At 34.0% G+C, this 27189-nt stretch overlaps 1 protein-coding gene across 12 annotated transcripts; it reads left to right on the top strand.

The window, feature by feature from the left end:
• The first annotated feature begins 312 nt into the window (after nt 1-312).
• Nucleotides 313-26242, top strand: LOC123557015 (uncharacterized). 12 transcript variants are annotated; one of them, XM_053543321.1, is made up of 9 exons: nt 313-447; nt 7196-7434; nt 7689-7806; nt 9173-9290; nt 10661-10778; nt 11032-11068; nt 14426-15188; nt 20793-21202; nt 22374-26241. In XM_053543321.1, exons 8-9 carry the CDS (start codon nt 20797-20799, stop codon nt 24032-24034), a joined length of 2067 nt encoding a protein of 688 aa, XP_053399296.1. In that variant the 5' UTR covers nt 313-447; nt 7196-7434; nt 7689-7806; nt 9173-9290; nt 10661-10778; nt 11032-11068; nt 14426-15188; nt 20793-20796; the 3' UTR covers nt 24035-26241. The 12 variants fall into 12 exon arrangements, with proteins under 12 accessions (XP_053399296.1, XP_053399297.1, XP_053399295.1 ...); XM_053543322.1 differs by lacking the exon at nt 10661-10778 and having other exon boundaries at nt 14426-15264; nt 22374-26242; XM_053543320.1 differs by lacking the exon at nt 10661-10778.
• Nucleotides 26243-27189: the final 947 nt, after the last annotated feature.

The raw sequence follows: 27189 nt of genomic DNA, 5'->3' as shown, positions 1-27189 counted from the left end.
TAGTAAGCATTATATATCCGCATTAAAGAAACTAACCTACAGCTTGTACGACGACATCTTGAATTAACATTAATGTATTGAAGAGTTAAACAAAACCGCAGGTTCTAACATTCATAATGTGGCAAACTTCAATTTTAAAGAAAGATAATTATTGGCAAAAGTCATGAGTTCAGTCCCATTGACAGGGAAGCACAAAACGAACTTCCTATTGTTACCTATGTTCGATCGTAGAACAAAAAATAAATAACTTAAGACAAATTACACACGTTTTATCAAAGCATTGAATGGCTCATAGTTACAGTAACCAAAACATAATGTTCCGTAATTTGATTTGTATCGACTGTTTTGTGGTAACCACCACTTTATTTCACATTAAAGTATCTATATACATTTATATTTTAGCGGAACGTCTGTCATTATGACATAACTTGGGACAATTTCGTGCGCGTAAGTTACTTTATAATTATTGTTTATTCTTTATTTCTGTAGTCAGACTGACCTTTTACAATTTTCATGACGATCAGATTACTGTTATTAATTGTTTACTGCTACGAACTACAATCTGGTTAACATATATTTTTTAATTCAATGAATGAAAATCGAAATGTATTCGTTTTAAGTTTCAAAATGAAAATGTATTGATTTTAAGTGTATTTCGCTCTAACACTGAAACAAAGAAAATCTTCATATTAAATGCAACTTTTGATAATATTTCTGTCAGTACGTTTTATAATTTGTACAGAATCATGAAAATATATAAGGATTTAATGAAATCAGTTATGGCCCTATATACTGTTTAAATATTTTGGTTGTAGTTAACGTCACACCGACAGAATTATAGGTCTAATGTCGAATTTCTAGCTTTTTATGGAGAAATAAGATCTCAGGTGCCCCTCTGATTTATTTCGGGCACAAGCGGGTTTCTGGATAGAACCCCCATCCTTCCGTAAGGCAGCTGGATTGCTAACTTACATGAAAAAATACTACACCCAAGGCGAGGTTTCGAACCAACAGCTGCGAGGGGCAAGTGACTGAAGTCAGCGGTCTCAAGAACTCGGCATAAGAAGCCCCGTGTTTAAATGTATAAATACGTATCCCTAATTTATTGATTAAACTATCTAGATATTGAATTCAGATTTTTAAAACGAATTTTATTAATGTAAGATCATTGATAAAGATGAAATTTAAAAATTCAGAATATACAAAAATAGAGCAAAATCACAAAAATTACCTACGAGATTCGATCTTAGGTCCTTGTAATCGAAAAAAGACGCATTCTCCTCGCACTACAGTTTGGCGTCACTGAAAAGTAAATAATGAATATACGCCGCCCGTAAGTCGTCGTCTATATTTAAATGTTTTTCAGATTTCTCACGTCGTAAATTCGAGGGAAATTCTGTTATTACGAAAATAGTAGAAACAGGTGATCTAAGTATTATTATTTCATGAGCCGATTGAAAGAGACAGAAATAACAAACATTCAAATACATTTGTGCAAATTTAAGATATCGTCTCCGCCAAAACCACAGGCCGTGTAGAAACTACAGTTCTTGCGAGCAGCAAGCAAATATTAATTCTGATAAAAAATCTGATATTTTGTAGATGTTTATGTTACTTTTATGCTTAGCTAAGATATTTTGATAGTTTTATATTCATTCAGTGGCAAATTGAATCAAAAATTGTAATTAACCGAACTTTGATGGCACAATATGACTGAAGATGAGTAAATCAAAATTGATATTAAGAAATCCTATTATTACCATTAGAGTTTTTAAGAATGATATCATATATCAATCTTATTGTCTTACAAGGAGAAATTACGTTACGTCACAAGAATTATTTTTTGAACAACATGTCAATGTTGATTTCACAACTTATTTTTATCCCCAGAAAAAAGAGTTGTTGTCTAATTTTATATTCAAATGTAGCGTTTTCATCTATGCTGGCAAAAAGCTTCAAATAAATTCATGTGAAATTTGTATTCTATGCAATTATGTTCTTAGGCACATACATATATCGATATGCAGGGAAGTTTCTCCTTCAGCCTGTTATATACACAGTGTACATACAGTAAGATCACAGTTAATATGCGGGAAATATCACACTATCAAACAATGTGTAATTAGTATGATGTTGAATGGACCGGGCTCCTGAATTGAGCTTAAATTGATCTTGTTTAAAATTGACGTTTCATCATATTATGAACATAAGAACGTGAGCTTTTTGTTTCTGATCTATCCTAAAAAATGCGAAATCAAGAAAAAATCATGCCTAAGTCGGGAATCGAATCCGGGCCGCGCGGCAAAAAAAAGCACGCGTTTCAATTCTAAGTAAAAGAAATAGTAAAATGTTTCCATAACATATAATCTGTCAGTAACTTAGTTTCAAAGCCTTCTTAAGCAATAAAGCAATAATTTCCTGATATCTAAAACTATTCTCTTCTTTCATGTTGTCGTACGATCTGAAGGTCAGTTTCTTTAATGCTCAAATGATCTTGTCCGTGGGTGGTCTTATTTTTATTAATACTTCACCTTATTTTATCCGTAGTTAGGAGACTAGTACACCCTCAATGTGTGTCGTGCACTTTTCATGATGTAAGACCATGGGTAAGCGTAACCCCTAAAATGTGATTCCATGGATATTCACGGTGTTATTGGCAATATATACTACACCTTGTGACATTCCGCGTGTTTTATGTGTGATTCCATGGATATGCAAGGTGTTTTTGGCAATATGTACTATACTCTTGTGACATTCTTCGTATTTTCATGTGTGATTACATGGATATGCACGGTGTTATTGCTTATTGGCAATATATACTACACCTTATGACATTCTGCGTGTTTTATGTCTATTTGTGAAGTATATGTCAAAGTATATGTCCAAATTTATACATTCATATATTTTTAAAGACACTGTAACGTTCATAATACAACAGCTAATTATCTTTGATATAAATGCAGGTAAGTTATTAAATCTCACAAACTGATTAAACTGAAGCAAATTATTTATTGACAAAGAGTTATTTGAGCTGAAAACAATGACTCCACATTTTTTTGAATGATTGGAGAATAATAGTAGTAATAGTAGTAGTAGTAGTAATAATAATAATAATAATAATAATGATAATAATAATAATAACAATAATGATGATGATGGTGATGGTGATGATGATGGTGATAATAATAATAGAATCTTTATTTGATAAGGGCAAATAACATAACATAAAAACGAGATGCATGTTCTGTAACATGAACACACGTTTTAGAATGTTTGTAATATCCTGGATTCCTCTGCTTCAGGAGGTATTTTATTCCCAGTATTAATATGAATCCTTAAGGTATTTGAGACAACCATGCTAAACTTCTGTTGTAAGTTTAAAGAATACGATACCAGAAATAGAAGTCGGTCTCATGCAACGAATGCACTTTAACTAGATCTATTGGCATGACAGAAGAATGTATACAGCGTGGTTGGAAAAGCAGCTCCGTGCCCAAAAGGGTAAGTTCGCTGATTTTGACCGTCACTGCTTTTGGTTCAACAATCCTCAAGGATTCTCTTACACCGTGCCTGAAATACTTCCCGAACTGACATATGGGCTCATCGTTCAAAACTGAACAGTCAACATACGACCTAAGTTATGTCGTTGTATTAAAAAAGCATCAAAAATTCCTGTAAGTTGGAGCGCCGCTGTTTTAATACGAACTTTCAAATACGATCGCATTTAATAATAAAAAGTAGATGCCCTTTATTCTCAAATTTGTTATTCAATTAATTTGTCATGCAATGTATAATTACCATTTTTGGTTGTGTCAAAAGCTATACATAGCTTAAGTTTGTAATGTTATTATGTGTACTGACAGTAAATAAATATTAAATTGAATTGAATAGCCTTGGTCTTTACATACGTTTCAGATAAGTAATTGCGCAAGATAATAATAATTGTGTTCGTCTAAGTTGCTGATCTATACACTGATGTTTGTTGTTCATTGTGTACGAACCTAGGTATTGTAATAAGAGCTGAAAATTTGTTTGTAACGCTGCCTATACAATGATAAAAATCTTTTATACTGTTCTATTTTGAAAGAGATCACCAAATGTAGGAACAGTTTATTGCGTATTAGAGAAACGCTTTAAAGAATTGACCTTGAAGACCACAATTACTTTAATGGAAAACGGGAGAATAAAAAAGCAGTGGAAGCCAATGTTGAAAAGAAAATGTTTGATGTAAAAGTTCATGAATAGAAAGAAATAGAAAGTGTATCTTCAATTACGGGAAAGGGTAGAATTAAGTTAAGAATCTATAGAATGTTTAAGTCCGTCATTGAGACCGAAAAGTACGTAAAACAATATTAAACATTTCATTATCGTAGAGCTATGGCTTTATTTTGGTGTGGTGTACACAAATAGACTAGAAACTGGGAGGTATGAAATTTATCTATACAAGAAAGAACCTGTTTCAGCTGAAGATGATCAAGATAGAAAACATGTCTTGTTGTAATATCCATTTTGTATGAAATTAAGTAAAGAATTCAATGCACCTATCAACAGTAATTTTGACAATCTATTTGATGATAAACTATATAATTCTCATTGCAAATCATTGTGTACGGCTACGTTTATAGACAAAACCTGCTTTAACATTTTGAAACAGAGACGAACTTTAGTTTACTGTAGATAATAAGTATATTTTATAGTGGGGCTATCATATTTTATATGAACTAAAAAGGTATTGTGAATCTGGCGGCTTTTATCAAATCTGCTTTGATGTGATCAATCTGTCTTAAACCATTTTATATAAATTATTTTTATTTTTAGATCGTCTGAAATTTGAAACAAAATCTAAGAGGTGTTTTGGTCACTTGACCAGCGGCGACGGTTAGAGTTTATGTTTAGGTGCACTTCTCAAAAACTAAATTAACTATAGCTTTAAAACTTTACACGCTTTTTCATCATTATTAGATGAGTAAATAGGTCAAGAATCAGTTATAGAAATGGCCCTTTTCATACTTAGCAAATTTGAATTCCGTAGTTAAAAGATTTCTTTATAGATCTTCTTTTCTTGCATATTATGAGAGCATTTTGGTTTGAAAACATTGCAGATTTGTTTATCAACATTAGATTAGTACCTTAACTCTTGGTAGAGTTTTGACTTATGGCCTTTTTATACTAAGAAAAGTGAGTTTCTTGGACGTTAACTATTACATACGTGTACCGGTACGCATAGTGTAATATTTCCTTCTTTATTCTAAAAAGTGTCTGAAAGGTAAAAATTCGAACATTGCAAGCTATTACAAATGTTTGCATAACTGGTTCAAATGTACCTGTAAAAGCACACTTAACGTTTTAAACATGTAGACTTATCTAAAGTGAGCTACTCGAATAGTTATCAGGCAATTTCTGTAGAAGTTTATTGTTATTTATTGGAATGATGGGCTTTTCTACACCTACTCGTACAAATACACGTATAAAATCACAAGGCTGTAATATTGCTTTAATGTTTACAGATTTAAGCTATAAAGTCGTGCCTTTGAATGAGCATTATATTACCGTATTAATAAAAAATATAAAAAATAGTCATACATAGATAATCGGGAATTGCACGCTATAAATCAATGGTATTTCGGTACTTGCCGACACCACATGGATAGTTATCAGTCTGTGCTTTAGATTAGAGGGATAGTGCACACTCAGGTAACAGTATATCATTATCTATGTTAGAAAATAGAGAGAGAAAAAAAAATCGTCAAGATCAATATGCACTCGTATTATCAAAATTGAATGATTTATACATACAGTAATCAAAACAAAATATTTCAACCATTTATTTTATTGACTATTATTGAGGTATTCGCTGACAGAGTTGTCGTTTAATGATCTATAAGTATTTTCGTGATGCTATAGCTTTGGATAATAATGTGAGCGTAAGTTACTAAATTGCATTTGTGTTTCAATTTTATTTTATAATGATCATGTTGAGCAAATTGGTATTTCTTTGGCAAGATTAAATGATAATTTTATTATATCTTTAACATTTACATTTTACCGTTATGTAAGATATCGTACATGGTAATAAGAGATATATTTAAATTAAAACTTCTGGAAGGAATTCAATCAGTTAAACTCAGTTAAAAAGCCCTTTATACCAAATATTGTTGAATTAAAAATAGTTTTAGCATATTTGTGAGTATATGGTAATGTTTTGCAATATATTGCATTAATTGGAGAGATTAACGTCAAAACAATATTTATCTTTTGTGCCATTACATTTCTGATCATGTTTGTTCATCAAAAAAATCGGCAATGTTTCATCGTATTTACTCATGAGCGATAAAATAATAGCAAATGAAAGCACACGTGTGTTGATTAAAACGTTTAGAGACAAAGGACAATAATGGCATTATTATTAAAAGACATTCAGTGAAGAATTCAGCTAACTAAATCATGAGTTGCCGTATTGTAGTACAAACAGAAAAATAAACGACTATTTCTAATACCCTGACACCCAGCGCCCATATCCTTGATGAACAATCATCAAAATTGCTTATAATTAAGAATTCTATTGTGAGACTATTACAATTGAATAACAAAGGTTAGTTTAATCGGTATTACATTCCTGAACTAAATGTTAATAATTAGCACATACGCTGTTTCCAAAAATAAATATCCACCATCTTGTAAATTACAAGCATAGACACAAAAAAAAAAACGAGCTCATATGCAGCACAGGGGATTGTTGAGTAAGTTAACGTGTGTAATAAAATAAGGTTATTATGTTTTCGGCTCGAGTGAATTTTGCCAAGGTCGGATTACACGAGGCGCGCAAGCGCCGAATGTGACCCGACCTGGCAAAATCCAAGAGAATACAAAACCCAGCTCTAGCTACTGTTATAATGACATATTTTATACACCTTTTTGTTTGTCGTTTTGTTATCGAACGAAATCTTCAATGTTTTAACAGTTTATCGATGTTGAAATATAACTGAGTGTAGTTTCTGAGTGCGCTATCTATAGAACTCTGTCAGGTCAAGCTTATTAAATGATAGTAATCCGGCAACATGCAATAAAAAAAGGTACAATACGGATTTTTTTCTGCCTGTTCGTATTTTCTTGTAAAATACAAGCTGTATTTTGACAGAATTTATATAGATATATAATAAAGTTATATACTGCATATTCGTGTATTCATTCTCAGGAGCAGATGCGCTTTAATCCTACAACATTGTGAGAATTCAATCCGGCTTATGTGGAGTTCTATTTGTTCTCCATGATCCCGAAGGACTAGAAAATAAAACGACATCAAGTTTAAGAAGGAGGAAACTTTTAACAGCCGCCACACGGAACTTTACGACTGCTGTTGTGATAAATAATAAAATCTGCGAAAAGATCCTTTGGAAGAACAGAACGCAACCAACACCATAAAAGCAGACTGAAGTATTTTTTGTTTTAAGTATAATTTTATCACTTCCTTATTTGTCATAACTGAAGAAGGAAACAAAAGTCATTGCACGGAAATTTATAGTGTTTCAAGTGGAAGATTAATATGTCTGCATAATATAACCTTTTATTTCCCAGAGTGTGTGTTAGCCAGTAAATTATAACTATAGGCTATATACCAATAAAAGAATTTGTTCTTTGTTTCATATAAAATCCAGCTACTTCAGAACCTTTTTTGTTACTGTTTCTAGATTTTCACTCCATCGTAGACCTATTTTCCACAAGACATCCATACATGTGCTTCAAGAAAACGAAAAGAAAAAGGGGTGTTGAATAGTATGCAGTGAAATGCAAGTCAACTGAAGTCAGGTACCCTCATATTGCCGCATTTCAGAAAGCGGTCCGCAGAATAAACACCCTACTTTCGTTTTCAAGTAAACAACTCGAAAACATGCGAGTATTAGCATGAAACGTGTCCTATTTTATGTAAAATTCATTCCACGAGTGAAATAATGCCCATTTGGCCCCCGATTTATGCGCAAATGCGCGAAAAAATGGAAAAATTAGGATCTATTTATTAGGGACTTCTTTCGACTACACCACGGAAGCACATTTTGGACCGAATTACTGTATTATAACCTATAGGAGATATCTTTTTATCAAATTTCATAACATTTCCATCTCTATTTTCAAGAAAGATGTAATACCGAACATGTTAACAAGTTTCATTGTGAAAATTCAAGATTTTAGAGAAATATAGACATTTAAGTGAGGCCACCCCCTACCCATTTTCTGGGCTAAATTTAGGCTCTGTGGTCGCTTCATTGTAAATTTTGGTAAAAGTTTCACCTGTATGCATTATTTTTCACTTTGATTCTGAAATATCATTCATTCCGTCATGAATATGACTCAAACGGACGCATTTTGTGCATTTTCACACATTCTGGAGACAAAATATTGGCCTTTCTATTGCAGAAATTGCTGCCGAAATATCCGCATCTACTCAAAATATGGTCAAAATTCAATTTTTTTTAAATTTATGATTATTTTGCATTGAAAACATCATTTTATAACATATACAATCGATTTGTGACTATGAAGACTAATTGTGATGTGTTTCAAGAAAAGTCTTATTTCAGCTCTTATATAGGAGATATCTTTTTATCAAATTTCATAACATGTTCATCTCTATTTTCAAGAAAGATGTAATACCGAACATGTTAACAAGTTTCATTGTGAAAATTCAAGATTTTAGAGAAATATAGACATTTAAGTGAGGCCACCCCCTACCCATTTTCTGGGCTAAATTTAGGCTCTGTGGTCGCTTCATTGTAAATTTTGGTAAAAGTTTCACCTGTATGCATTATTTTTCACTTTGATTCTGAAATATCATTCATTCCGTCATGAATATGACTCAAACGGACGCATTTTGTGCATTTTCACACATTCTGGAGACAAAATATTGGCCTTTCTATTGCAGAAATTGCTGCCGAAATATCCGCATCTACTCAAAATATGGTCAAAATTCAAATTTTTTCAAATTTTATGATTATTTTGCATTGAAAACATCATTTTATAACATATACAATCGATTTGTGACTATGAAGACTAATTGTGATGTGTTTCAAGAAAAGTCTTATTTCAGCTCTTATAGGCTATATACCAATAAAAGAATTTGTTCTTTGTTTCATATAAAATCCAGCTACTTCAGAACCTTTTTTGTTACTGTTTCTAGATTTTCACTCCATCGTAGACCTATTTTCCACAAGACATCCATACATGTGCTTCAAGAAAACGAAAAGAAAAAGGGGTGTTGAATAGTATGCAGTGAAATGCAAGTCAACTGAAGTCAGGTACCCTCATATTGCCGCATTTCAGAAAGCGGTCCGCAGAATAAACACCCTACTTTCGTTTTCAAGTAAACAACTCGAAAACATGCGAGTATTAGCATGAAACGTGTCCTATTTTATGTAAAATTCATTCCACGAGTGAAATAATGCCCATTTGGCCCCCGATTTATGCGCAAATGCGCGAAAAAATGGAAAAATTAGGATCTATTTATTAGGGACTTCTTTCGACTACACCACGGAAGCACATTTTGGACCGAATTACTGTATTATAACCTATAGGAGATATCTTTTTATCAAATTTCATAACATTTCCATCTCTATTTTCAAGAAAGATGTAATACCGAACATGTTAACAAGTTTCATTGTGAAAATTCAAGATTTTAGAGAAATATAGACATTTAAGTGAGGCCACCCCCTACCCATTTTCTGGGCTAAATTTAGGCTCTGTGGTCGCTTCATTGTAAATTTTGGTAAAAGTTTCACCTGTATGCATTATTTTTCACTTTGATTCTGAAATATCATTCATTCCGTCATGAATATGACTCAAACGGACGCATTTTGTGCATTTTCACACATTCTGGAGACAAAATATTGGCCTTTCTATTGCAGAAATTGCTGCCGAAATATCCGCATCTACTCAAAATATGGTCAAAATTCAATTTTTTTTAAATTTTATGATTATTTTGCATTGAAAACATCATTTTATAACATATACAATCGATTTGTGACTATGAAGACTAATTGTGATGTGTTTCAAGAAAAGTCTTATTTCAGCTCTTATATAGGAGATATCTTTTTATCAAATTTCATAACATGTTCATCTCTATTTTCAAGAAAGATGTAATACCGAACATGTTAACAAGTTTCATTGTGAAAATTCAAGATTTTAGAGAAATATAGACATTTAAGTGAGGCCACCCCCTACCCATTTTCTGGGCTAAATTTAGGCTCTGTGGTCGCGCGCTTCATTGTAAATTTTGGTAAAAGTTTCACCTGTATGCATTATTTTTCACTTTGATTCTGAAATATCATTCATTCCGTCATGAATATGACTCAAACGGACGCATTTTGTGCATTTTCACACATTCTGGAGACAAAATATTGGCCTTTCTATTGCAGAAATTGCTGCCGAAATATCCGCATCTACTCAAAATATGGTCAAAATTCAAATTTTTTCAAATTTTATGATTATTTTGCATTGAAAACATCATTTTATAACATATACAATCGATTTGTGACTATGAAGACTAATTGTGATGTGTTTCAAGAAAAGTCTTATTTCAGCTCTTATAGGCTATATACCAATAAAAGAATTTGTTCTTTGTTTCATATAAAATCCAGCTACTTCAGACCAATTTTGTTACTGTTTCTAGATTTTCACTCCATCGTAGACCTATTTTCCACAAGATATCCATACATTTGCTTCAAGAAAACGAAAAGAAAAAGGGGTGTTGAATAGTATGCAGTCAAATACAAGTCAACTGAAGTCAGGTACCCTCATATTGCCGCATTTCAGAAAGCGGTCCGCAGAATAAACACCCTACTTTCGTTTTCAAGTAAACAACTCGAAAACATGCGAGTATTAGCATGAAACGTGTCCTATTTTATGTAAAATTCATTCCACGAGTGAAATAATGCCCATTTGGCCCCCGATTTACGCGCTTTAAATTGATTGAAGAAGCTTGTAATAAAACATGTATAAAATGAAAAATTAACAATTTTTAAAACTTACTTTCAATTTCAGTTTTTAGATATTGTACAACAGAAACTGAAGATCTTTGGTGAGTTGTTAAATGTCGCTTGCTTAGCTTTATGATGAAGTCTTTGAAAAATGTATCTCCACTAAATATACAAATGTCTGAATAATTGGAATAGCTTAGTGTTATTATTATATATAATTTCTCCTTACACATTTCACTACTAGTTTTCCATAAGGAAGTTTGCGATTTCTTTGCGATGTTTCTGTCATGCCTGATTGTATTCTTTTTTGTTCGTTTTGCACCCCGTCTCTCTCACTCTCTCTCTCTCTCCCTCTCTCTGCCCCCTCTCCCTCTCCCTCTCCCTCTCCCTCTCTCTCTCTCTCTCTCTCTCTCTCTTGGGTAGCATTTGAAAGAATTGTATCTGCTGAGTAAGAATTAGTAAATACGACGACCATAATATTTTTAAGAATCACTACAGTCATGTTATCTGACTGTGAAATAATAAATCTTACACTTTATATTTTCTTTTTCAGTAGACAATACACTTTCAAATGATACTAAAATTATATGAGTTTACCAGGCATCAATATTTGATACATTTTAATAGCACGGTTATATAGAACTTGCTTATTAAAAGACCGTCATACCAAAGACGTTAAAAATGGTACTAGTAGCTTCCTCGCTTGGCGCTCAGCATTAAGAGGGTAGTGCTAGGACTGGTCAGCCCGGTGTCAGTATAATGTGACTGGGTGGGGTATCATGTCACGTGTCTACGGCGTGATATTCCAGTGAGGCAGCACTATAAAGTTGGGCATTGTGCTCACTGCTACAAGTAGACACCGTCGTTTATATGACTAAAAAATTGTTGAAAAAGACGTTAAACCCGAACACACACACACATATTAAAAGACCGAATACCTTAAATCTCCATTTGACTTAGTCTTTGATACTTATAAATACTTTAAAATTGCCATACAAATTATAGTAAATAGTACAATGTACCATTATTTGACTTTTTCATTGGATTTACTCTGTCATTTTTATAATGGGATAGTGATATATTTGTCAACTATAATCTGTAAACTGTTTAATGCTTGCTTTAAATGCAGTTCAACATTATCTATGTAAGATGTCTATTAGTTCTAGCTTCCATTTGCTATCTTTCCTTCGTTAAATGTGTGGTAAATTGTAAATATTGTCTTTCAAAATTTTATAGATTTTCAATTCATTCAATCATACAATTTCACATCGCAAAATAAGCCAGCCATAAATAGAAAATGTTCTGGAAAGATATAGCAGATGACAGAGATCATAAATGGGGATAGAGAAAAGTGCGTGCGTGCGTGTGTGTGTGTGTGTGTGTGTAGCGGGGTGAGCGGGGATCGGCGGTAAGGGTAAATAAAAGGATAAACTGATTAGAAAATACAGTTTAAATGAAATAGTTACCGTTGAGACAGTCTCTAATAGTAGTGACAAAACATACTGTATACATAAACGGGGTTAATCCGATGTATCAGTATACCGATGAAGAACCTGTCGGAAGGCACACGTTTTATGAATAAAACTAGCAATCTGAAAGACAAACATCCACTCCCTCCCTCCACTGTAAAATTTATGACACGGAGTCTCACACATTAGCAGTCACCATCAAAGAATCATAAGAAACCATCACAAGAAAGCGTAGCTACTAACTGCAGAGGGATTATCCCCAGTCGTACACTATGCTTTACAAAGTTTATTATATAATCTTCTTAGTATCCACGACGCCTATGTTACGTCGCTGAAAACCTATTGTACAGTTTCAAAACGTAACAAATTTGCTTATTTAACAATGGCAATCGACCCCTTTTATGTATTAGCATATAAATGAGACCATGTCCCATACACATTTTTTTTTGTAGTTTGGTTGGATATTCAGTTTTACCCAGTTAATGTCCGATAGATCTACATTTTAACGTCAGAACTTTGGCCATCATTTTAGTAAGTTTTGTGTATACCCATTCATTTTAGTTTATTTTAGTCACTCTTTATACTCTACCTGGATAAATTAGTACCAGCGTCTTATGACAGTTTGCTTGTTTTGGTGGGTTTAACATCGCACGGACACAATTCCATGTAATTTGACGACTTCCAAGCTTTGATGGTGGAGGAAGATCCGGGTGCCCCTCAGTGCCCTATTGCATCACAAGCAGGCAACTTGGGCAATTCGAAGTCAGCGACTTAAATTTCTCGGTCATTGGGATCCCGTCACACAAAGGGTGTGACCGTGACAAAAATGGGACTGGAACGCACAATCGCTGGAATAAGAGTCTTATATATACTGTAAGCAAATAACTCCAAACAAAGAATTAATAGAGATAGTTTAGTTTATACTAAGTTATTTTTGGTCGATTGTGAATCAGTTTCAGTCTACAATTGATACTAATCGCTCTCTACATCTTATTCCTGATTGAATCTATCGCCCTAAGGGTATAAGAGAAGTGAAGAAAAATTCCCTTTTAATGCTGAGCGCCAAACAAGGAAGGTACTGGTACAAGTTTTACGCATTTGATATGATGCGGCCGGGGAACAAACCCAGTCCTACCACACTTGAAACGGACGCTCAACCGCTAGACTATCGAGATATGCATATTTATTGCACATGTAAAACTTAATCAGGTATTGTCCGTTAGTATTGACCTGGCACTCTAATTTTCGTCAATGTTTTCGTTTTTCGTTACTTTACGCAATTTTTGTATCCTTAAAACATCTACATTAAAATTGCACGGTGGCGTAAATATAAGCTCTCTGACCTCTTCGCATGTAACCATGTGTTCAAATTTAGCTGAATGTTCAGAGCAAAACTCAACATTTACACATATTACAAGATACAATTTAGGGACATACGCAGATGTATTCATACGTCGTACATACGGTGTACATAGAACCTTCAATGATACATGGTGTGCAGACATATCGATACTGTTTTGTCCGTTTATTTATTAGTTTGTCTGTATGTCACAAAGATCATCTGTGCAAATCTTGTGAAACAGCAATGCGGATTAACACCTTTGCCAGGCCCAGTTGTAGACATCCTCGGCATGTTCCGATTTTCCATGGTGTTATTGCAATTGTCGAGTTTTATGACATTATATATTTTATTGGGCCCTTTTTTACCAAACCTTACAGGATTAATCAGTGCCAAGGCTTATTGTGCCAATTATTGACATTTTCAATATTTTTTATTGGCGCTATGGCCCTTAGTTTGTCAAATTTTACCCTGGATTGGCAAACTCAGTTCAAGCGATATCTATATATTGTAACGTGTTTATACCAGGTTGCAAACAGTTTTATGTTCATGTAGTTATCATGTACATTTTGTTTTGTCTTCGTTGAAGTATATTCTTAATAACCATTATCGTTTATTTAATAAATAATACATATTCTTCCGCATTTCAGGTGTAACATGTACCATTCACTGAAAAGCATTACTGACACCTTTTGTATGTGTAAAGAGCAGATGTATGTTATTCATTTATTTTCATAATCTCATGACTAAAAACAGATGTAATAAGCGATGGTATTATATCCTGCCTGTGCAGTGGATAAAATATCTAGACAAGAATATCAGTTAGGTTACAATGCATTCTAGAACTTTTGTACTGTTTGTTCGGCGTAATATAATTGTTAAAAAAAGTCTAGAGGGGCCACCAGGGTCTTCTTCCACCAACAAAAGCTGGACAATTGCCATATGACCTAAATTGTTGCAATGTCACTCTAAACCAAACAAAGAAATTTAAAAAGGTAGAATTGCGATTTTTACGCATGAAAATAAACAATAAGTTACTCCAAGGATTCCCTATCAATTAATCTGCTTTCAAGGATGACGTGAACTAACATATTATTCTGTAGTGTATAAGCGGAACTACGCTATTTTCAATCTTGAAAATAACCAATCTGACTAAAAAACTTGATCTTCTAAACGAAGATCTGAGAATGACTCATTCACTTCGTCTTCTGTATATATTAGATTTCCGATATTGCTATTTTAATTCTCAAAACTCAACGGCGCAGTCATGATGCGGCCGTCATAATAAACTAGGCTAAATATAGATTTTTTAAACTTCTACTTTCACATACAAAATGTTGTAAGTAAGGCTCTGAATGGTTAGCAGAAGTGTCGTCAGAACGAGGCTATCAATAACACGTCTTCAGATCCAATGTGAGTATCGTTAATTGGAGATGTACTTTAGTCAGATTGGAAAATAACAGCCTCATTCAAAGTGTCTGCTTTTCAGGTATTGGCGTAAGCGAAGTTCTTAATATACACTTATCCCCTAACTAACGAACTGGTACTAATAACACTTGATTCCAATAATTTATATCTTATTTGCTCTTAGCGAACTTACGTTAAGTGGAGGACGGTGCTCTGCAAAATAATATCATCTTTTTTTTCAAAATGCCTTAGCGAAATTACGCTATCTAAATTGAATAGCCCATAGACTTTATTTATTTTTTGCAAGGAACAGTGCATAAAATTTGATTATTATTCTTGTCTGAGAAGTAGCAAAGAAAATAATAGATCCTGTGGTACATTAGAAGTTAGAACCCTATGACTTCTGTTAAGATAGAAGCAGCACCAGTCCCATAGTTTACTGTTGATAATAAGCATATTTCATAGTGGGGCTATAATACTTTATATGAAATAAAAAGATATTGTGAATCAAATCTTTTTTGATGTGATAAATCTGTTTTAAACCATTTTATATAATTTATTTTATTTTTCAGTCCGTCTAAATTTTGAAATAAAATATAAAAGGTGTTTGGCCACTTAACCAGCGGTGATGGTTAAAGCGTATGTATATGTGCACTCAGAGTCTAAAAAACTAAGTTAACTATATCTTTAAAACTTTACACGCTTCTTCATCATTATTAGATGTGTAAGTAGGCCAAGAAAGAGTTATAGAAATGGCCCTTTTCATACTTAGCAAATTTGAATTCTATTTGTTTAGATCTATTTCCCTTGCATAATATGAGAGCACTAGGTTTGAAAACTGTGCAGATTTGTTTATCAACATTAGATTAGGAAGATGGCCCAGAACCTTAACTCTCGGTAGAATTTTGACTTGCGACTCTTTTTGTACTAACAAAAATGTGGTTTCTTGGACGTTTATTATTACATACTTGTACCGGTATGCATGTTGAAACGTTTTCTTCTTTATTCTGTTTGAAAGTTAAAATTTCGAAAATTGCAAGCTATTCACAAATGTTTGTCTAACTGGTTAAATTGTAACGGTAAAAACACACTTACACGTTTCAGACGTGTAAATTTATCAAAGTGAACGCAATTTCAGTAGACGCTTATTTTTTATTTATAGAACTAACGGACTTCACTACACGTAGTCGTACAAGTACACGTATCAAATCACATCTAATATTGCATTAATGTTAACAGATTTAAGCTATGGAGCGGTGCCTTTAAATAAACATTATATAACCGCATTTATAAAAAGGCAAAAATAGTTAAACGTAGATAATGGGGAATTTGTACGCTATAAATCGATGATATTTCGATACTTGTCGTAATCTCATGGGAAGTTAATCAGTATATAAGCCGTGCTATAGGAAAACCAACATAGTGACTTTGCGACCAGCATGGATCCAGACCAGCCTGCGCATCCGCGCAGTATGGTCAGGATCCATGCTGTTCCCTAACGGTTTCTCTAATTGCAATAGGCTTTGACAGCGCGGATGCGCAGGCTGGTCTGGATCCATGCTGGTTGCAAAGCCACTATGTTGGTTTTGTCATGGCGTGGCTCATATGCTTTAGATTAGAGGGACTGTGCACAACAGTATATCGTGGTTTATGTTAGATTGATAGGAGAAAAAAAACAAATAATACATATATATCGTCAAGACCAATATGCACTTGTATTATCATTGTTCAAGTAATAACGAAAACAAACTAAATCAACCAGTTATTTCTATAGACTGTTATTAAGGCGTTCGCTGACTGAGTTGTTAAATTTTCGAGGAACATAAATCGTTATAATATAACTTTGGATAATAATGTGTGCGTAAGTTACTAAACTATATTTGTGTAGCCGGTCTGACATGTCCATTTCAGTTTACAAAGACCATATTAAGCAGACTGGCGTTTTCTTGGAAAGATTAAATCATAAATTTATTATATCTTCAACATTAACATTTTAATCGTTATATTCAAAGCAAGAAGCATTGATTTTTCAAAGCGTTAACAAAAATGTATAGGCGAGGTCAGATGCAATACAGTATAATGTAAATAATAAAGGATTTAGTCCAAGAAATTCGTGAAACACTTGTGCACTTCCTGTGAAAACTATGAAACTTGGCATGATTGTAGATGAATGTATTGTTCTTTATTTTTGATTGGGAAGCAGGTTGTAGATATTCAAAATGGCCACCAAAATTCAAAATGACCGCCGTAATTAACATCTTTGTAAAAATGCTCTAGCATTGTATACACGGCGAGAAAATGTTTTTCAAAATGTAGCAGAAAGTAATATTTAGCTACAGTTAAGCTCTATATGCAAACATAAAAAAGTACAGTATGGCAACCTAATCCGAGATGGCCGCCATAAAATATTTTTCCCATGATAATCGCTCTTCAAATGGACGTGTTGAAATCTTTTAATAATGTCTCTTTACTAAATATACAACTGTCCGAATAATTCGAATAGTCTTGGCTTTTAATCATTATACAATTTCTCCTTTACGCATTTCATTTCTAGTGTTAAGAGAGTTTCCGATTTCTTTGCGATGATTCTGCCGTGCTTCATTGTATTGCGTTTTATTCGTTTTATCCCCCCTCTCTCTCTCTCTCTCCCTCTCTCTCTCTCTCTCTCTCTCCGTACGTGTGTGCGTACGTACGTGCGTGTACGTGTGTATTGGTCGTGTGCTCGTCCGAGTGATAAACGTTGCTGCGTTTTGGAACGTTGCTTTCCCTAGTAGATATTCGTATTTGTTGTTTTTGTCTAACGTATACGGCTACATACCTTCTACGTCATCAAAATCCTTCTACGTCATCAAAATGGGAGGGTATGTGTATTCTACCACTACATTTACAAGACTTTGAATAACATGTCATTAAAATCGCGAAGCTTCATGCTGATATTTTTATTAAACTAAATGTACATGACTTGGAAAGACTGCCAATTGAACGAATGTTCCATTATCAAAATATGTCACTATTTGCTAAAACTTCATAAGGTATCCACATAAAGATAGCATTTCGATGTATCTGCTGAGTAAGAATTAGTAAATAAGATGGCCATAATAATTTTCAAGAATCACTACAGTCATGTTACCTGATTGTGAAATGATAAATCTTACACTTTATGTCTTCTTTTTCTTTAGACAATACACTTTTAAATGATACCAAAATTATATGAGCGTACCAGGTATCAATATTTGATACATTTTAATAGCACTGTTTATATAGAACTTGCTTATTAGAGTACCGGATACCTTAACCTGATTTGACTTAGTCTTTTATACTTATAAATACTTTAAGATTGCCATACAAATTATAGTAAATAGTACAATGTACCATTATTTGACTTTTTCATTGGATTTACTCTGTGTCATTTTCATAATGGTATAGTGATATATTTGTCAACCATAATCTGTAAATTGTTTAATGCTTGCTTTAAATGCAGTTCAACATTATTTATGTAAGATGTCTATAAGTTCTAGCTTTCATTTACTATCTTTCCTTCGTTAAATGTGTGGTAAATTGTAAATATTGTTTAACTCAAAATTGCGTCAAACGTTTATAGCTTTTCCTTCATCCACTCATAAAATTTAAGCATTCCCTACTAAAATATAAAAGATAAGAGCTGACTCCCTGAATTGAGCACAGCAAGCGAATCCAGAGCGACACATCGCAAATAAGCCAACCATAAATAGAAAATGTTCTGGAAATATAGCAGATGACAGAGATCATAAATGGGGATGGAGAAAAGTGTGTGTATGCGTGCGTGCGTGCGTGTGTATGTTTGGAGTGGGGAGTAGGGGTACATAAAAGGATAAACTGATTAGAAAAGACAGTGTATATGAAATAATTACCATTGAGACAAGCTCTAATATAAGTGACAAAACTTACTGTATGCATAAACGGGGTTAATCCGATGTATCAGTATACCGATGTCTTCAAGAACCTGTCTGAAGGCACAAGTTTTATGGGTAAAACTAGCAATCTGAAAGACAAACATCCACTCCCTCCCTCCATTGTAGAATTTATGACACGGAGTCTCACACATGAGCAGTCACCGCACCATCAAAGAATCATAAGAAACCATCATAAGAAAGCGTAGCTACTAACAGCAGAGGGATTAATCACCAGTCATGCACTTTAGCCTTTTATCTTCTATCCACTACGCTTCAGTAATTCTGTTACGTCACTGAAAACCTAATGTACAGTTAGTAAGATTTTCAAATGTAAATGGCCCAGATTACAAATAAGTTTTTGAGGTCCCCAAAGAGAATAATATTTGTCCGTTACTGGTTCCGTTCTTGAAAAACAGTTATAGTAACCTGTGTAACCTGTCTAACTTTTTGAGAAGAGGTAAGTAACAACATATTGACACAAGTTTTATCTGGTAATATTACTGAAGCAACATTTTAGATATGATAAACAAAGAAACAAAAACTTGCAAATTGAACGTAACAAATATAAACACACAATACTGTAGTTGCTTTGTCTACATTCAGTGTTAGACTTAGCATTTTCAAAAACATTGTTTTAAAGCAAATTTTGCTACACTGTCTGCAGCTGCAATTCGCTTCACATGTGCTAATTTAACAATTGCACTTTTATGTATACTCGCCTTAGAATATAAATGAAACCACGTCCCATAAACATTTTTTTTTGTATTTTGGTTGGATATTCAGTTTTATCCTGGACCAGTTTATGTCCCATGAATGTAGTCTTTTACGTCAGAATTTTGGCCACCATTTTAGTACGTTTTGTGTATACTCATTCATTTTAGTTCAAAGAAATCTTAAAGCTTATTTTAATCACTCTTTGTATGCTTCCTGGATAAATCAGTACCAGTGTCATACGAGAGTTTGTTTGTTTTGATGGGTTTAACGTCGCACGGACACAATTACAGGTAATTTGGCGACTTTCAAGCTTTGATGGTGGAGGAAGACCCACGTGCCCCTCAGTGCGCTATTGCAACACGAGCAGGCAACCTGGGTAATTCGAAGTCAGCGACTTAAATTTCTCGGCCACGGGGATCCCGTCAGACCAAAGGTTGTGACCGTGACAAAAATATGGCTTGAACGCAGAATATAACTGGAATGAGAGTCTGACATGTACTGTAAGCAAATGACTCCAAACAAGTAATAAATAGATATAGTTTGGTTTATACTAAGTTATTTTGGTCCATTGTGAATCAATTTCTACAAGTTATACTAATACCTCTCAACATCTCATTCCTGATTGAATCCATCGCCCTAAGGGTATGAGAGAAGTGAAGCAAGTTTCCCTTTTAATGCTGAGCGCCAAACAAGGAAGGTACTGGTATTGGAAACATTAAAGCCGAAATGTTTTAGCTTAAAAACCTAATTAGGACCACTAAAACAACATTAGTATCGTGCTGAACGATCTGAAACAGCTCTGATTAAAAGTACATGGTAGGTCTAATCTGTTTACAGCATAAGATAAGACAAAAACATACAATAAAGGTAAGAATATTTCCACATCTTGGAATCATATACAAGTAGTGGTTTCAGTGGGTAACTTAATTAAATAGAGAATGAAAATCTTTTCGTTCTTTTTCAGATTTATGATACCAATAGCCATGCTTCGTTCTGTTTGTTTCGAGAACTTTGTGAAGTTTGAGGGGTATCAGGTTTTGGACTTTTATGATGACGGACATGTTACTTTCATTGGAGAAAATGGCTCAGGCAAAAGTTCTGTTTTAGAAGGAATTCGCCGATGCTTGAAAGCAGAGCTAAGTACATCTGTTTCATCGTTGCCTAATACCAATCAGATGTCCTATTTTATTTGTAATTTTGATGATGGTGCGACCGAAGACAAACATGTTATATGTGGCATCGTCGTCATTCCTGAACATGAAAAGAAGTATGATAAAGATGAAACTGAAAATGGACGATTTATGTGGTTTATGATGTATTTATGGGGGTTTATCGTCCATTGTTGGATGTGGCTCACCAACAGCTTAAATAAAGGTATGTTAAAATTCTCAGTTTTTTTGATTTTAATAAATGTTTAATATCAAAACGCACAATAAGTAAACGGCAATGCTACTTCAATAGCATTTCTGAATCAACACATTGTGCTTCCGAGGGATCCATTCATATATTACATTGGTCACGCAAAGTGCATTTTAAAGGAAAAAGAAGTATAAACGGATGAAAATAAATAATAAATGCTACAAAAATGACACTTGACATCATAGTTTCAGCGCTTCAGTTTGACAGGTTCTCGATGATTTTGTTTATAAAAAGAGTCACACTCTAAATAAAATTCATGATAAAATATAGAAATTTTCGTTTTAACTGTATGTACTTTACATGCTAGTGAATGTCCAAACATGAAGACCAGACTTTTTCTACACTTATGGCACGCTAATCGCATAAAAAGTCCCAGAACCTATAGTGATATGTGAGAACCTAGGTGCTCAAGTCAAAACCTAAAAGTTCTCACCTAGAACACAGGTCCTCACTGCAGATCACAAGTCTTGTTCAAAAACTAGTTTTTGAATTGAAAAATGAACAAAATTTCCGAGTCGAATGCTAGTTTTCAATTCAGATGGCAAGTTTCTTTTTCTTTCCAGTTAAAACAGAGAGCCTAAGATGGTCAGTTCCTCAGCTGACTGGATTTCGTTGGCTGTACGTTAATACATACTACATTATACTTTACTTGCAACAGGGTTTTGTAACTACTGATCAATTAGTAAGAAAAATAAAATCTTTCTATAGGCAATTCCTCGGAAACTGCTATCTCAGGAAAATCCAATCGAAACCAAGGCACCCTTTGTCATGCTTTATTTGTCAATAAAAACCTATTGGCTCGATTACATTAAAACTGCACCAGAAGATGATCTGGGAATTGTATTAAGTATTGGCCATTTGCACAAATATTCTGAGATCCTAAGTTCTCTGAAAAACTTGTGATCTGAAGTGAGAACATAAGTTTTCGACCGAGAACCTAAGTTCTCAACCGAAAACCTAGGTTCTCATTTGGAGACAAAGGTTCCGTAAATTATTGTGCAATTCGCGTGCCATATACACTATCTGAATAGCTGTCAGCTTATTATATTTTCAGATTGTTTGAACGTGTTTACAAACGGTCTTAATTCATCAGATATAGACGATCGTTATGATTGTTTTATTGTAGATAAACAAATGGTCAAAACCTTTTACAAGTTTGTCATGAAGAAGTCTGGACCTATGCATGTCAACCTGATGCGAGTGACTTGGTCAACTGACGATGACTGTCGCATAAAAAGTGTTGATTTAAATGACATAACAAGCGATAGATTTGCGGACAAGAGGAAACGTTTCATCGATGCAGTAACAAAACAAGCGTCGGCAGGCAAAGATATAAAAAAATATTTGGGTGCCGTTTTTCGTAGAAATAATGTACTGGAAATCAAACCAAAACAAAAGGAACAGTGTAACGACTGCCAGAAATTGCTGGAAACTCTGTCAACTAAAATTGTCTTTACATTTCCGCTGCGTTCAATCGGACCATTACAGTGGTCTGAAAGCCCACGAATTCATCCAAACCAAAGAAAAAATAATTACATGGAGGCGGAAAAAAGATGTGAAATAATCAAATGTTATTTAGAAGATTCTGACGAAACAAAATTTGATAAAGATACAGAAAGGGACATTTTTAAAATGATAACACAGTCTGATGACTATACTTTTGAATTAGTCGATGGAAAAATTGATTTACCAAAGAGAAAGTATGCGTTGCTGAAAACTCCAGAGGGAATTCTTGAGGCCAAAATATTTTCTATTCTCATGTCTGGTAAACAATATAGGACAATAATCCTCGAGGAACCAGACAGAGGTATGCACCCGCAGTATATTGATCGGATGATGCAAGTGATCAGTAAACATAAAAAACGTGTGATTCTGACAACGCACCACACATCACTAATAACACCCTGGTCTTTATCAAACTGCTTCGTCTTCAAGCGACGACAAGAATATTGTCATATCATTTCGGGCAGATCTATTGTCGACGCACAAACAAACAATGTTAACATGAAGACATTGCGATTGCTGACGTCAGACCATGTCTCAGATATTCTATTTGCAAAAAAGGTTCTTTTCTTTGAAGGAGATTCAGAATTGTTGTTTTTGACAGAGTTCAGGCGTCAGATATTGGCTGACGAGCTTGAGCATCTCAACATATTCCAAAACGATAAAGAAAGCTACAGCAAGTTGAAAGCATCGCTTTCAGAACTTACTTTGGTGAAAATGAATGGTAAAGGAAATATGACACTTTGTCACGATGTATGTAGTAAAGATAAACTTAAATTAGGTCATCTAATTATTGTTGACCGAGATGCAAATGAAGAAGAACTCAAACAGACACAAACAAACCTAGATGTGAATGGTGACAAAGGTGGTGCAAAAGTGCACAACTCTGGATCTAAACTGCGAACAAAATCAAAAGACAAATGTGAAGGGAAAGAAGATTTCGAAAAGAACCAAAGGAAACCAGACTGGAGTGCTAAAAGAAAAGAACAACTAAAGGCGAGAAACGTGTTCTTTTGGTTAAATGGTGATATTGAAGATATGCTGATAGAAATGTCAAGCGAAAAGTTGCTAAATGATCTTAGAAAGCAAAATGTATACTTGAAAGTGAAACGAAATGGAAAAAAGGGTCGATCTAAGGAGAAACTTTTTCTTCATCAATCTGTTACTACAAAAAATGTTACAGAAAGTGTAAAACTCATTTTTGAACATTGTAGGATCCAGCATGATCTTTTTCAGTTAATAACATACTTAAAACGAGAGAACTGGGACACATTTTCAGACTGAATGTGACCATTGGTGCCTGAATAACATTACTTTGACAATCAACTGAAATACTCGTAAAATCAATGTCTTTTACATGCTAATGTATGAATCATCATTCATCTATCCCAAGAAATATTGAAATGCCGTTGATTAAATGGAATATTAGGTACTATGGCACTACATATTACGTCCAAGTTACAAAACACAGTTCCAGATTTTCGTCTTTATTATTCTTCAGTGGAAACCACGCAGTTTAAAGTCAACAATCAACATTTTTTACACGGATATCCAAAGAATATAACAATTAGAAAAAAGATTTAAGTATTGACAATTTTAGTGTTCTAGTGGAGAACCACAATGTTTCTACTTTATAAATCCAAATCTATTCACTTAGAAATCTGCTTGAAAATATATTCGTTCTTAACATATAATAACTGACCAATTAAAATGACCCTTATTGTGACTGTAATTAACAGCATAATCCACTCAAATTCACGAAAGTGTACATGGAAATAAAATTACAAGTATTAAAAATATTAAAAAGTTTTGACAGCAATCAACACCTTATCAGTCAGGAATGCTTAACATTTAAATTATCAAGAAGATCACAATGACCTTACAATAAATACATTTAGAAACCGTTTAGCACAATCTGCACTATCAAAAATTAAATTGCATAAATGTGTCAAAGTTGAGGTAACAATAAAGTTTTGACATCTGTCATGAAAACATAAAGAATTGAAGAATTGCAACTTATACATTTAAACCTACATTTTAGCTTAAATATTTTACATTTTTGTACATTTTAAACTAACAAAATAGGAAAACAGTTTGTTGATTAATTCCAAAATGAGCTCATGATCTTCACGTAATAGCTTGATTTGCGAAATCTAAAAACACGTCTCGATAAAACAGAATCATAGAAATACCAAGACTTTCACAAGTTTTGTTATACTACAACGCAGAGTCAGCTTATGATGGTGAACAAGTGTTGCAAGTTTCAAAGCAATAGCTTTGATAGTTCAGGAGAAAAGTTGACCTAAACATAAAACTTAACCAAGAAATCTGATATTTTCTAAGTCAAAAAGGGGCCATAATTCTTGCAAAAAGCAGAATGGAGTTACGTTTCTTGCTGTACAGAGTCAGCTTATGATGGTGAACAAGTGTTGCAAGTTTCAAAGCAATAGCTTTCAAGTTGATAGTTAAGGAAAAAAGTTGACCTAAACATAAAACTTAACCGGGCAACGCCGACGCCGACGCCGACCAAGTGAGGACAATAACTCATCATTTTTTCCCCAAAAAATCAGATGAGCTAAAAATCATTTTCTATATATCTCTACAGTAGCAAAATCAAAGGATCAAGAAATCGATAACGCCGAGAGCGTATTTTCAAGGGAGACAATTTCATCGATAAGCCAATGATTTGGCTATGAAAGCTGGAAATGATTTTCTGCATTATTTCAAAAACTCAAAAACGTTGTAACTGTTGACTACCTGTACAATATTATTTTTTTTTTTGTTATTTATAATAATATCTTGCCAAATTTTAAGTCAGTAAGTTTGTACCACTAGTCAAACCAAACTTAAATGATTCTGACAATTCATATGAAACAAACTTGTATAAAAGTATTTCTATATAATAGAAATTAATTCTTAAGCAAAATATTAATAATATTATTATTTCCAAATCTTTCTTAAAACGAACTTCTATCCAATTAACTTAAGTAAAACTTAATATAGAAAGTTACGAAAATAAGTTAATGCAAACATAAATGAAAGCATCCCGGTGGTCATGACGTCGTTAACGTCGTTGAAATATGATCAGTGTGCGCCGGGTTCGTCTAGATTACTATTTTCAACAGAGGCATAACTTTTTACTGCATGATCAAAGTCACGTTAAATTTGCTGCAAAGTTAGTAGAAAGATTGCGATTTATGACAGTGCATTTACTGTTTTCCTACATCAAAGTACAAAACTAAATGCCCACGGGCAACATGTCGAGCCCGCCCTTTGACCTCTAACTGTGACTTGACCTTTGAGATAGAGTTAGTCTCATTGAATTAAACATTTATGCAAAAATGCAAAATATAAACAAGATTCCTTAATGCATGTCAAAGTTTAGTCTGTGTTCAGACCGTTTGTTTTGTTCATAGGAGATCAGAGGCTATTCAAATTTTGGATAATTAGAGCAAAGACTGATGAAGTCAGAATATATAAAAGAATTATTTTTTCTAAAAAAGAAAGAAGATTATCTAGTCGGTAGCCAGACTAGTCAAAGTTATGGGCCGGACAAGATCTGACATGTCCTCTGACCTCCAGCTGTGACCTTGACCTTTGAGATAGGAACCTGGGGTTTGCACATGACACTCCGTCTCACTTAGGTTAACATGTACGCCAAATATAAACAAGATTGCTGCATGCATGTCAAAGTTATGGTCTGGAAAAATACGGACGGACGCATGCACTGTCGCACATACACCGAACAGGCATTTGGACAACTATGTCTTCGCTTCCGCATGCGGACTCGACAAAAAGCTAGAGATCAAGAGCTTATAGGACATGAACCCCCGCCCCCTCTTAATGCATTCAGTAACTGCACAAGGAACAGAAATTATTTGGACACTGTACACAAAAGTTCTATTGTTCTGGGTCAATGTGACCTTGACCTTTGACCTACTGACCTTTAAACAAATAGAAGTCATCTGCTGATCATTATCAACCTCGCTATCAAATTTCGTGCTAGGCCCAGGTGTACTCAAGTTATCATCCTGAAATGATTTAACTGTTCCGGGTCACTGTGACCTTGAGCTTTGACATCAAAATCAATACCGGTCATCTGCTGGTCATGACCAACCACCCTATCAACTTTCATCATCCTAGGCCCAAGCGTTCTCGAGTTATCATCCAAAAAAAATGCTTAACTGTTCTGGGTCACTGTGTCCTTGACCTTTGGCATACTGACCTCAAAATCAATATGGTCATCTCCTGATCATGAGCAACCTCCCTATAAAGTTTCGTGATCCTAGACCCAAGCGTTCTCAAGCTATCATCTGGAAACAGTTTAAATGTTCCTTGTCGCTGTGACCTTGACCTTTCATCTACTGACCTCAAAATCAATGGCAGTCATCTGCTGGTCATGATTAACCTCCCTATCAACATTCATGATCCTAGGTCTG

Source organism: Mercenaria mercenaria, chromosome 5 (genome assembly GCF_021730395.1).
Source record: "Mercenaria mercenaria strain notata chromosome 5, MADL_Memer_1, whole genome shotgun sequence".
Taxonomy (NCBI): domain Eukaryota; kingdom Metazoa; phylum Mollusca; class Bivalvia; order Venerida; family Veneridae; genus Mercenaria; species Mercenaria mercenaria.
This window is presented reverse-complemented; position numbering and strand designations above follow the sequence as displayed.